This window comes from Ictidomys tridecemlineatus, chromosome 4, assembly GCF_052094955.1.
Source record: "Ictidomys tridecemlineatus isolate mIctTri1 chromosome 4, mIctTri1.hap1, whole genome shotgun sequence".
Classification (NCBI taxonomy): Eukaryota; Metazoa; Chordata; class Mammalia; order Rodentia; family Sciuridae; genus Ictidomys; species Ictidomys tridecemlineatus.
The window spans coordinates 141,451,535-141,465,281 of NC_135480.1; the positions used below are offsets into that span (position 1 = coordinate 141,451,535).

At 35.6% G+C, this 13,747-nt stretch overlaps 1 protein-coding gene across 3 annotated transcripts in view; it reads right to left on the minus strand.

Moving 5' to 3' along the window:
* Positions 1-8,727: 8,727 nt before the first annotated feature.
* Smc5 (structural maintenance of chromosomes 5) overlaps positions 8,728-13,747 on the minus strand; it is a 94,665-nt gene continuing 89,645 nt past the window's right edge. For 2 of the 3 annotated variants that reach the window (XM_040285677.2, XM_005324097.4), the window contains 3 exons: positions 12,447-12,626; positions 12,269-12,364; positions 8,728-11,106 (listed from right to left, as the gene is read on the minus strand). In XM_040285677.2, coding sequence (XP_040141611.1) covers positions 10,963-11,106; positions 12,269-12,364; positions 12,447-12,626 — 420 coding nt within the window. In that variant the 3' untranslated portion in view covers positions 8,728-10,962. Of the gene's footprint in view, positions 11,107-11,238; positions 11,365-12,268; positions 12,365-12,446; positions 12,627-13,747 lie in introns of all 3 variants that reach the window. The other variant, XR_005733912.2, reaches the window with a different exon arrangement.

Sequence of the window (13,747 nt, forward strand, 5' to 3'; positions counted from 1 at the left end):
TCATGATTTACAAAAAAAAAAAAAAAAAAAAGAAAAGAAAAGAAAAGAAAAACCACACAATACTTTCATGAAGAATATCAAAAATTCTGTACAGTATAAGAAATGTGACTAAAAGGAGGCTGAGGCAAGAGGATCATGAGTTCAAAGCCAGCCTCAGCAATAGTGAGGCACTAAGCAACTCAGTGAGACCCTCTCTCTAAATAAAATACAAAATAGGGCTGGGGATATGCCTCAGTGGTCAAGTGCCCCTGAGTTAAATCCCTGGTATCCTAAATAAATAATAAAATGTTAATAGGCCAATGTTACCCATTCCAAATTAAAATTTAGTACATGATAAAGAAGAAATTTCAAGCCAGTGGAGAAAAGATTACTTGTTAAATGGTCTGGAGTGGAGGTGTTGGTGGTGATAGAGTGGGTGAGAGGAATTTGATCCCTGCCTCATTCTTACATCAAAATCCGTTATAGATGAAACAAAGATTTAAATGTAAGAACAAAACTACAGAAATACCTAAGAAAACATGAATAAATTATTCATATCACAAAGAAAATGGGAAAAGCTTTACTGAAAGTGACATAAACACAGATTGAAAAAATCTGTCTAGAACACAATGAAGAGCAAAATGAAATAAACACAAAACCCTATAAACCAAGTCAAAAGATAAAATGGAGATGATACTTACAATTTTTATCATGAGTAAATGACACATGTGCAAACACACACCTACACATATACACATCTCCTTTGTTGCCTACTATACAGTGTTGTATTTTAGGTGATATCATGTAGATTACCTAAAAATCAACATTAAAAAGTAGAAAATAATGCACATACAATATGAAAAGGAAATTTTTAAAAAATACAAATGATGGAGAAACACAAATACAGGCTCAAATTCATCATAAAAAGTTTGAATTAAAGCAAAAATAAAATACTGTTGTCCTTGGTATCTACAGAGGTCCCCACAGAAATCCATGGACATTATAAAATGGTATAATGTTTGCTTCTAACTTACACACTTCCTCCTGTATAATTTAAATCATCTCTAGATTACTTACACTGTATCTGCTATGTAAATAGTTGTTACATTGTACTGTTTAGGGAACAATGACACAGAAAAAAGCTTGTGCCTGTTCAGAACAGGCATAGTTTTTTCCCCCCCAAAATGTTTTTGATCATTGATTGCTTGAATCCTCAGATACATAACCCATAGATATGCAGGGACAAGCTTTAAAATCAACGTTTTTACTTGTGTATTACAGTTTTATATAATTGTGGGGCTGATTTTGACATATTCACCAATTGTTTTGCCTATCAGTTATGAAAATTAAACATTTGTAATATCCAATATATGAAGCATATTTTCTTGTAATAAGACTGCAATACTATAACAGGAAACTAATAATAAAGTCACTAAACAAAAATATTCATTTCTCTTCTACTTAATACTGCTGGTATAAATAAATGGTCCAGGTCAATTTGGAAAGTTTTCCACATAAGAATGTTGCCCTGGACCTTGTGACTCAGCTCCCCAGTCCTTCACAGGTTCTGTGATCTGCATCATGCAGTCCCCTGAGGGTGGCCTGGCATACTCTCTGAGAGCTTCTGAGATTTCTGTTTCACTGTGTCTATAGGCCCTTTTAGTTGACATTTAGTCTTGCCTCCAACTGATGTAGTCACATCGTTCCGTCCCAGGCTAGTCTTAAGTCATGCCAGCAAAAGACAAGATATTTCTTGAATGAACAAGGCTGCTTCACCCATGGGTTTGCTTATCCTCTCTCCTGGCAGTATATGGAAGGCAGTGGTGTTAGCTTAAGAGAAGACACTGTTGGAAAATATGTTGTTCTTCATTTATGCTATAAAATTCCAAATGGCGAATTTAATGTGACTAGAAAATGAATTATGATTCATATTTTCCTGCATCCTCCAGGTAAGATTTGCATTTATTCTCATCATCAATGAAGCACAGTAACAATCTTTGACAGAGCCATTGGAAGTCAGTGGATGATGCACTGTTAGGAGTAATAATATAACCAGCACTAAATAAATGGTACTAGGGGACTGCATAGGTAAGATAACTTACAATGTTTCAATACAAACAAATTCCCAAGAGTTATGGCATTTAAATTAGTAACAGTGTTGCCTCTTTTTTTTCCTCAGGATGGGATATATTAGCCAGGAAGGATGCATTTGCAATAAAGAAGAGATGATTCCTGGACCAGAACAGGAAAATACGGTGTACTTATGAACAATAAGCAAATATATAAGTATCTCTCTATTTGTTATTCTACATTTTCACCAATAAGTCACTACACAGAGGCCAACGAATTCTGTAATACATTTAAAAATTAAACTGCTTACTTTGTAATCAGAAAGGGGTTTTTGGTTTGCCTTTTTAAGACAAGGAGGAATTACACCTAAGTTTTATAGTAACTGTGTCTACACGTTGGCTTCATAAGGGGACTTTTTCCTGCCACACATTCTACAATGTGGTCACCTGAAATTGGAAAATAGTGCTGGGGGTAGGATTAGCTAGCTCTCACTTTGTAAGGAGAAAGGTTTATTTTAGCTCAAAGTTTTGGAGGTTTCAGCCCATGGTGCACTGGCTCTGCTGCTTTGGGGCCTGCTGGGTGGGCGGCACTTCCTATAGCCATGTGGGAGTGTGGCAAAGGGAGCCTGCTCACCTCAAGGTGGCAGGGAAGAGAGGAAGGGACTGGAGCTCTAATATCTCCTTCAAGGGCAAGTCTCTGATGATCTAACTTTCTCTCACTAGGTTCCACCATCTCCCAATAGACCAACAGTGCCCCAAGTTGGGGACCAAGCTTTTTAACACTTGGACTTCTTGGAAGATGTTTCAATTCAAACTATACCAGGGGTGTGGCTCAGTGGTGGAGCATGTGCTCAGCACGCACATAGCCCTGGCTCGTGATCACAAAGCTAAAATAGTAGAATCAAATTCTCCCAAGTGTAAAGTCTATGCTTTTTTCTCTTAAATTTTTGGGGTGGCTCAATGGTAGCGTGCTTGCCTATGCTGCACAACGTATTGGGCCCAGGATTCCATTCTTAAATGCTATGTGGTGGTGGGGATTTTAAGCCAGGAATGGTGATGGCACATAAAAGGCTGAAACAGGCAGATCTCAGTCCAGGAGCTGTACATTAGCCTGGACAACATGAAATCCCATTTCAAGATGATGATGATGATGATAATTTAAAAGATACTAAGGTGAATATCTTGAAAAATAACTCTCCCTGTTCTTCAGTTACTTAGTCCTTTTTCCTAGAGGCTGCCACTGTTAGTTTCTTCACATTCCTAAAGAGATAGAAAACCCAGCTCTATATGTGTATTTAATCATGAAAGGGAGCTGGGTGTGATGGCACATGCCTGTAATCTGAGTGGTAGAGTGCCTGTGGGTTCAATCCCCAGTGCCACAAACAAAATAAAACATATACACAGACAGACAGACACACACATACACACACACATGAGAGTTCTATACTTTGCTGTTCTAATAACAGTGGGATCTGATTATCTTTGGTAGTGGGGCTTGAACCCAGGGGTGCTTTACCATTGAGTTACATTCATAGTCCTTTTTATTTTTTGAGACTGGGTCTCACCAAATTGTTGAGGCTGGCCTTGAACTTCCAATCTTCATACCTCAGCTTACCAAGTTGCTAGCATGCACCACACCATTCCCAGCTAGACATCTGAGATTTTCTTAACAATTGCCCAGTACTCTATCAAATGAATGCATGCATCATAATTTATAAACAAGCTCTCAATCTATTGCTATTTCAAACAATATTGAACTTAGTATTCTTACACATATGCCTAGAAATACATATGAGAGAACTCATATAGGAAATATAAATTCCTATAGGTGGATTTGCTAGATCAAAGGAGATGCTCACTTAAATATATTGCTCAACTGCTCACAACAGACATCGTATCAATTTTAGAATCATTACCACTGTGCATGTATCTTTCGCTATAAGCTGGCCAATTTCTTGAGCTTTTGTCATTCCCTGTGTTCCTTTCAATATAGGACACTACCTGCCTCAGTCCCAATTCCTGCATTTACCAGGTTTTGTTTTATGGAACTAAGGATTAAACCCAGGACACTTTACCACTGAGCTACATCCCCAGCCCTTTTTGAGACAGGATCTTGCTAAATTGCTGAGGCTGTCCTCAAACTTGCAATCCTTCTGCCTAGGCCTTCTGAGTCACTGGGATTACAGGTATGCACAACCATGTCTAGACCATTCACCAGGTTTTTGACTTTAGACAAGCCAATCTGCTCTTCATAACCTTCTCATTAGACAGAATGACCATTTTATAAAGTATCTTTGAAAATTAAAGAACATTATGTCAAAACTCAACCATTACACAAATGATAGCCCTAAATTAGTATTTTTATATATTCTACATAAATAACTTGTGTACTTTTCCTCCACCTCTGTTCTTAGTATACCAACAGTTCAGGCTTTATTATCCATGCTCTTTCTTTCAGTGTTTTTCTCACATACCCTGCCCCCTCCCCTAAGTCTGATCATCAAATGAATCTTCCTGAATTGTAATTCTAGTTGTGCTACCATCTTGCTTATATGGCGGGGGAGAGGAAATTCTATACTTTATCCTCCATTATCTAGCCCCACCATGATTTTTTTTTTTTTTTAAAGGCTCTGGGGATCAAACCCTGGATCTTCTGAATGCTAGGCAAGTCCTCTACCACTGTGCTACATACCCAGCCCTCTAAGCGATTTTTTACTATTTCCCTTTGCCACTGTTAAAATACCTTTGAATACTCCAGCATGACTAGCATAATATGTACTATATTATGTGCATATTATGTACTAGGTTAAAGTACTAGTGCATTCAGTCTCTCTGATTGGCAGTTTGCACTTCAATGTTCTAAAAAGAAATCCCATACTAAAGAGGCAGCCATTGCAACTATAGCTGCTAATATGCTGAAACTTCATTAATTAGCACAAGGCATATCAGGAGTAGGTTTTTATTAAATTGATGGCTATAATTATAATAAGCATGATTAATGAATGGGAGAAATGGGTTCTGAGAAATTACATGTACTCGATGAAATGTTCAGATAAGACCCCTAAACTTCATGAACTTGGCCTAAGAACTGTAAGACTTGAAACCCATAAGAATCCTCCAATGACACATATGGGTCTAAAGATTTCTGGTTGTTTTATGTCCACTTAAATAACAAATACTGCCTCTGGAATATTATTGCATCTGGACATGAAAGTGTGGGCAAGTTCACTCAAAATGAAGAACTAGAACTTCATGATGCTTACAAGTTATATGTAGTTTTGTGCCTGCATGTGATAGATGTTTAAAAAATGTCCAAGTGGCAGAATTTGATCTAAGACAAAATAACTTGTCAAAAAGGTTATAGGGGGATTGCTAAGACTCATTCACTTTAACTTCTATTAGTCTTTTACTAACAAAACCCCAAGAGGTATGCATGACCAAATTGTCTTACATCAGCTGGATATACATTTTTAATCATATGAATGCCTTTCCACTTTGTTTTCTTTGATACCTGGTAAATCTCAACCCTTCACCTCTCAGTTGCAATACTGTCAATGTGTCACTTTGCTTAAACACTGGTCTTTGTGGTCCACTTACTGCACTTAGTAGGTTGCTCTTATGTTTGTGTACTGGGGATTAAGCCCAGCCCCTCACACATGCCACACAAGCACGCTACCACTGAGCTACATTCTGAGCCCCCGCCACCTTTTTGGTACCGCAGATTGAACTCAGGGGCACTCGACCACTGAGCCACATCCCCAGCCCTATTTTGTATTTTATTTAGAGACAGGGTCTCACCAAGTTGCTTACTGCCTCACTTTTGCTGAGGCAGGCTTTGAACTCGCAATCCTCCCGTCTCAGCCTCCCAAGCCGCTGGGATTACAGGCGTGTGTCACCACGCCTGGCTGAGCCCCTTTTTATTTTAAGCCAGGGTCTTACTAAATTGTCAGTGCTAGCCTTGAACTTATGATCCTCCTTGCCTCTGCTTCCAGAGAAGCTGGGATTACAGGTATGTGGCTGCCATGCACAGGAGTAGACTCTCTTGAAAGCAGAATCATGAACAGGCCACACTTTTTTTTTTTTTAAGTTGTTAACAGACCTTTAGTTTTTTATACAAAGTGCTGAGAACTGAACCCAGTGTGCTGCTGCTGAGCCACAGTCCCAGTCCCCATACTTTTAATTTCTCAAAACTATGTACTATAGTACTGTGTTCATAGTACATGTTAATAAGAATTAAATGAATGGTGGGATAGGGATGTAATTCAGTGGTAGAGCGCTTACCTAAAATAATAAAGCAGTTTTAGATATATTTATCTTAGCAAAGAACACGGACAACAAATAAAATTTAAATTGTAGTGCTTTGAAGAAAAATGAAACAGGGTAAGAGAATAGTTTAGGGGCTCATGAGTGCTTCTTTGAATGGATCCAGAATGGGGAAATATGTAGGATCCTTGAAGGTTTTGAGAACTTGATTTTTATGTTTAAAAATTTATCAAGTCTTTTCTCTAAAAATATTGTCAATGGGCACAGAGTTATCAGTTATTTCTTGGGTTAGTGGTATAAATTTCTGATTGCAGTCACCCTCACCTTAGTAGAGTGACTGCAAGTTACTCAGGCACCTGTCCATATAGTTAAAGATAACCATTCAAGACTCACTTGCAGCTAGATCAGACTATGTAATTAAGTTCTAGACAAGAGCAAAATTAATGTACATCTTGCAGACCATGGCTCTTAACAGGAGTGGTCATGTCCTTCCCATGGTTTTGATACCGGTATGTTAGTTAAGAGCTAAAACACCAATCCCAGACAAAAAGAAGGGCCGAGGATGACAGAACTACAAAATAGAAGTTGAGTGCAAAGTTGGAACATCATGCTTATGCTGCTAAGAATAAACATCTTTGGTCAGTTATATTCGGGCCTTTACTATACTGGCAGAAGAAACCTGTACCTTAACTTCAAGATGGGGGCATACTGAAGAAGCATCATCTAACTTACATGGAAATTAATTACATTACCAGGAACTCCTTATGGTTTAGCTTCAAACTCAAAAAGACAAGGTAGCATGATAGCAAGCCAGAATGGTATTTTAGAAAAAATTTAACTATCTTTTCAATCTTACTTCTGCCATTTATCAACAGCAAGAATGTGAAAAAGCCATAACATTGGTAAGTTCTTGTTTCTGCATCAGTAGTATAGGGTTACTAATTTACAATATCTTTTCCTTATACTGGAATCCTATCTTTCAATCCACTCCTTATTGAAAAAGTGGCAGAAATGGCCAATTGATCCTCTTGGCACTCTATTTTCTCTCATCCTTCATTCTGAATGCACAGACTGAGTGCCAAGAGTGTGTGTTTTTCTGAGAGGCAGTCAGACAGGTAAGGTAATAATAATTGTGAAAAAAACATCTTTTCAGGTGTTTCTGACCTCCCTAGAAATAGCTCACCCATGTTGCAGACTCTGGTAAAGGCAAGGTTAGAGCCAGAACTGTTTTAGGTAGCTCTCAGCTTCCCCAACTCCCCTTAGTACACAGTTTATAATGAATTTATGTGGAGTGGCCGACCCTGTACTTTCTCTTTGGGATTTTTTTTGAGGCTGGGTTGGTCCCACCCTTCACCCCACACCCCATCACAGTGCTGGTGTTTAAGACCAGAGACTTGTGCATACTAGTTAAACCAGTGAACTACCTCCCCTGCCCTTTGGTTTTTTGAAAATAACTATATTCCAGACAATTTCCAGTAAGGCATTTCTAATTGAGGAATGAGCAAATAGAGTCATGTGTCACTTAATGGTGGAGAAACTCTGAGAAATGCATTCTTAGGTGATTTCACAACTGTATGATGGCTACCATGTCTCTAGGCAATAATAGTCTTAGGAGACTACATTATATATGAGGCCCACCATTGACTGAAACATTGCTATGTGGCATATGACTGCAGTTATATTTCAACATTAAAAAAATAAAATCCTTGCTGGGTGTGGGGTGCATATCTGTAATTAGAGTGACTGAAGAGGTTGAGGCAGGAGAATCACAAATTAAAAGCTAGCCTGGGCAGCTTAGCAAGGCCCTGTTTCAAAATAAAAAATAAAAAGGTTGGAGATGTAGCTCTTGAGTTAAATCCCCAAAACATACAAAAAATACCCCATACCCAATTTTTCCACTGGGAATAAAAAAAGCTCAAATTGTCAACACAGTCCAACTTCCCAAATAATCAAATTAATTATAAATTTTCCAAAATATATGGTATGACTATAGAATAATGACATGGATTAGTGTAAGTATCTTTAGGATAGCTCATCTAACTTATATTCATATTTCATGAAGATTATAAAATATATGAAAATATTTACATCTGAATGCACAAGATTTCCTCAAAGCTGGTAGGTTTCTGTATCCTTTGAACAATTCACAGTACTTATCAATAAGCAACTATATATTAACTTTACTTAGAATTCAGAACTTGAGGTATAAAAAAATCAATATATTACAGTTTTCAAAAACAGGAGAAAAGCAAACATTTATAAAAGCACCTATCATGAACTAGGTTCCTTAATATTCCCCAGATTTCATTTGATCTTCTCAATAACTCAGATTTGTTTTTCAGAAAATATGAAAACCAAGTGACTCCTCAGAAGGTTCAAAGAATCAACAAGTTCTTGTTTTAAAAACACACCCAAAGAATATGAAAATATGTATTTATTACCAACAAATTAGCATTTCCACGGAGTTTTTATCAATTACAGACATGTACACATACAATTGCAAGACAAAATTACATTTTTCACATACTAAAGGTTTATATTGCAAAGATAGGCATACGTCCAAAAGACAATCAGAAAGCAGCAAGAAATCTTTCTTCTTACTTTCAATATAGAAAATCTTAAGAGAGACTCTCCTTGGGCAAATCAATGAAAATTTAGTAATCAAAAATGCTTGTCACCTTAAAGCTTTCAATATCATTTTTTTCATCAAATCAGGCTTTTACTTTAAGTACTTACAATTTGAATGTTAATTAAAAATCAACATTTGTAGAAAACATGACGGTTTAAGTGGTTGAAACTATATTGCTCTAGACTTACTATTCTTTAATGTGTTAAAATGATACATAATTTATCCTTCGGAGCTCAAAATTCAATGTAAAACCAAATATTACTTTGTCTAATAGAGAAATATAATTCTTATAAACAAGGTATGAAGTAACTTTGCATTTGTAAATTAAAATTTTATTTTCAAATATGCTTAATCTTCAAGCACAATGAGGTTCATTTTGTAGAAACAAGATGACTGTAATAACTATCAAAAAACAAACTACACCAAGAACATATTAATAAAGATATTATAGTAGGAAACAAAGTAACAACAGAATACAGTTGGTAATGTCCATTTACTAATATGTTACCAAATTTTCAATGTTCATATGACTTGTTCATACTAGTAAAAATGTCATTTTGAAATATTTTCATATGACATGCACTAGGTTTAGTTTACTTAGGAGGGGAGGGCTCTTTTAAAACATTTATAAAGAAAAAATATGTTTTAAAAGAGAAAATGTCTAAGGAAAAGGACATAAACTCAGCTCATTATTTTTTGACTTAATAAGAATATAAATGTCAGTGGCTATTTAAGAATATACAAAACCCAAACTGAATGCCATTCTTCAATTTATTCAGCCTAGCAAGTCAAAATAAAATAAAATAAAATAAAATAAAATTTTGTCAGGTTTACCAGAACAGATCCAATTCACTACTCAAAGACGTGTTCTTGGACCAGTCCATTTTCTTACAAGATTTACTTTTTTTAAAAGAATAGGATTTGTTTGGCACTGTTAATTAGCAAAACTCTCAGAGATAAACAAATGATTTTTCTCATTTAATTCTTTCAAGCTGGAAGAAAACAGTTTAAACTAGATTTTCTAAGATAAAGGGTAGATCAACACCGTAAAGAAGGACCTCTAAGCTTAAATTCTAAAAACATTATGGTTTTAAACAAATCAATGTTTTCCCCTCACTCTAATACAGCACTGAGAAATTTCAAATACAAATTGTAGAAACCAGTATATGAAATTTTAAGAAAATCTTGCTAAAAATAATTATAAAAATGTTCTTTTTTTTTTTTAGAAATTTAAACAAAAACAAAACAAAACACCCCCCCCCCACAGACTTTACAAGGTTATTCTTTAAAAACCCTTGTCACCTGATTTTATTCTCTGTCAATCTTTTTGGCTGCATTTTGCATCATCTAGTGGCCACCTTGTGGCATTTCAAAGAAGCTCTGCTAGCATTTTTGAGGCCCACTGCCTTTTTTTCCCTTGAAAAACCATAACAGCATCAAGTTTCATAAAACTTACTTCAAAGGCCCACAAAACTCCATTTCCTAGTGGAGATAAGGTAATCTTTTTTAATAGAAAGCACTGAATAGATTTGTCATAAATTATTACTATACATTAGATACTTCCATATCAATTTTAAAAAGTTAAATAACACTGGGAGAAAGTAGAATTTAAATTCTAGAGTCATCTTAAGATGACTTTATAGGTAATTAGTTCTTATTAATTTAATTTGCAATTAAAGCTCAGGGCTATTGTGTCAAGAAAACAACTTGTGGTTGATAACCTCCATTCCACCGTACCTTAGATATGCAATAGTAAATACCTTTAAGCATGGGAATCCAGTTACTCACAGAGTACTAAGGAAGATCAACCAAGACTGAAGACTTAACTTTTACTACCAGATGATGTTCCAGAGAAAGAAATCATTGTGGTATACATTTCACTAACCTATTTGTATATTTAAAAGCTAGTTTCCAAAAATAATCAATCTTTCTGTTTTAATAAATCTACTAACTTTTATTCAGTTGAGCCACATTTATAAACAGAATCTAACAGAAAAACTTCCAAGTTCCCTCCCTTTGCTTCTACTGAGAAGGTTGAGTGAATGTAATACGGCGCCGCCGCCTTTGGAAAGCCTTTAAATTCCATCTGTTTGGTTCCAGCATATGAGGACCATTGTAGACAAATAATACTGTCATCTTTTCAGAATAAGGAAGATTTTGCAGGAGCTGCATTAAAATAGACAAACTGTCACACAATGCTATACACCAAGAAGCATAGTTTTCCAACTTTACATGTTCACTGTCAAATATATCAGCTTATTCTAATATTAACAAAACATGAAGGAAGCTCTCAAATACCTCAATATAAGCCTTGCCAGACTGTGATTGCTACCTGAGTTAGCATACCGGCTTAAGAAATAATCAACACCAGGGAATCCTTTAAGTTCATAGGACAACTGGATGATACAACTCCCCAGGTAGGTTCTGGAAAAGAGTATGTCTTTCATAATTTTCCTAGGATAGACACTTTCACTTTTATCCACAAACACTTCTCATGCAACTTCTGTGGTCAAGCACTGTGATATACTGGTAGCCCAAAAAGTGTGTGCAGGAAAGTTTTATTTGTAGGACAAGGTGTTTGATAAGAATTAGAGTATTAACAGATCTGCCTATTCCACAGAGTATCTGCAGGAAAAAAGCAGACAATAAAACTCAATAAAAATCTGAATTTGGGATGGGCTCTTCAATGAAATTTTTCATGACTACTTAGTTGAAAAAGAAAAATAAGTATCTGATTACCTTAATAAATACATCTTTGAGTATATCCCTTTTATAATTTTCCTACAGCACTAGATGTAACAAAAGAAAATTCTCATTTCAATAGTTCTAGATTACAGAAAATTGTCATAAGATAACTGTATTGTTATCAAAGTTTATCTGTGAGTAGAAGATGTTGGGATACTTCTGATTTCCTCTGGGCCAGAGGAGTAACAGTGGTAAATAAAGACGGGGAAAGTATGTGATAGGACAGAATTTTCTGGGAAAATGAAAAGGATGAGAGTTCTAGTGTTTGCATTCTTCAGTCAACTTTTAATGCCAAAAGAGGAGCTTTTCTAGAAGAGGAATGAGTGCCAACAGCAGGGAGAAAAGCTCAGTTCTCAAACATAAGATTTGCCTCTTATGTTTCTTTTTCAAATAATGAGATTTCTGGTTATGTCACTGGAACTTGATCCTTATATGAATGTAAATATTATAAATTTTTGATTTCTTTTTTGGGAGGGGAGTGTTCCTGCTCATATTTACATATTGTGCCAAAATCTTCTACACAGTAAGTCAGTCACAGAGGACTTCTGCATGCACACGCACTTTGAGATTGTTTATTACATACCTTTGGTGTAATAAAGAAGTACTGAGATGTGTTTTCTTTACAGGCAGTGTTTACGACCATTTCAAACACTCTCCGTTCGTTGATTGGGTCCATTCCCTAAACCATGACAATAACAATGGTTATAGTTATATTCATTACAGGATACAATCAGATCCAAATAAAATAATAATCACTATACCTGATTGATTTCATCAACTACTCTGAATGGACATCTGTTAAGCTCCTGAAGGGCCATCAAGTATAACATGGTGGAAACACTTCTTTCGCCTCCACTTTGATGGTGAGGAGTCAATTCATGCAGTTGAGTACTACTGCGAAATTTGACTCTAATTCGAATTCCATATTTATCATAGTCTTCCTAAAAAACATTTAAAAAGTTGCAAGATGACAGTTTACCTGGGCAATTTAATTCTTTTTGGTGGTTCTGGGGATTGAACCCAGGGCCTTGAGCATGTTAGGGAAGCACTCTACCAACTGGTTATATTCTCAGGCCCTGGGCAATTTAATTCTATTGTTTGAAAATAGACGGAATAAATCAGTTTAAAGAGTAAATAACTTAAAATCTAGTGTTATTAATTTAAAAAATAAAATATTAAGAAGTTACCATCTAAGAAGGCTCTATTGGACAAGATATTATTCAAATTAAAAGTAATTTTTTCCTGTCCTATACCATTGGTTTTAATTTTAGCAGGCTTTCCCAAGAATTTTAAGAAATTAGTGAGAAGACCTGTCATGGAAAGGCACTATTTTAGTTTCAGCATGCTGGGTTTTTAAACTATAGGTAAAAATAATTAAAACTCAATGGAGTGCCATGCCATTTTCAGCTGGAGAAGTAGCTGTGTATGCCTCTGCAAAGGACCAAAAGTTCTCCCCATACCTCAGGTAAGAAGAAAATTAGGCAGGAATTTTTATATTATGCCACATATATACATACAGTGTTTAGCAAAGTGCCAGATATATAACAAGGTACATTCAATGTTCTATACATTTTGCTCAAACTGAGTTTGCTCTAAAGCTTATTTACTGCTCTTATCAGTGTTATTTGTCATTTCTAGATCACTTGGGTTCAGATTTACCTTAAAACATAACTCACTAGTTAAAAGTTAACTATTAAGACTAGGAATGTAGCTCAGTGACAGAGCACTTGCCTAGCATGTGTGGGTTCAATCCCCAGTATCACACACACATACTCTTAACTATTTAACAAATAGTGTTGTATGGTCTAAGATACTGCTGACCAAAAGACATAAAGAAACAGGCAATTAAAAATTTCCTAGTGGTCATATTTTAAAAAATCAAAAAGAAATAGGTAAGATTCATTTTAATAATAGCCTAATCAGTTATACATGACAGAAGAATGCTCTTTGATTCCGTGTATACAAAAGGAGCAGAATTTTTCACTTCTCTGGTTGTAATTTTAATACTATATTATATCCAAAATATCACAATATGTAATTGACTACAACATGTTTGAGATGA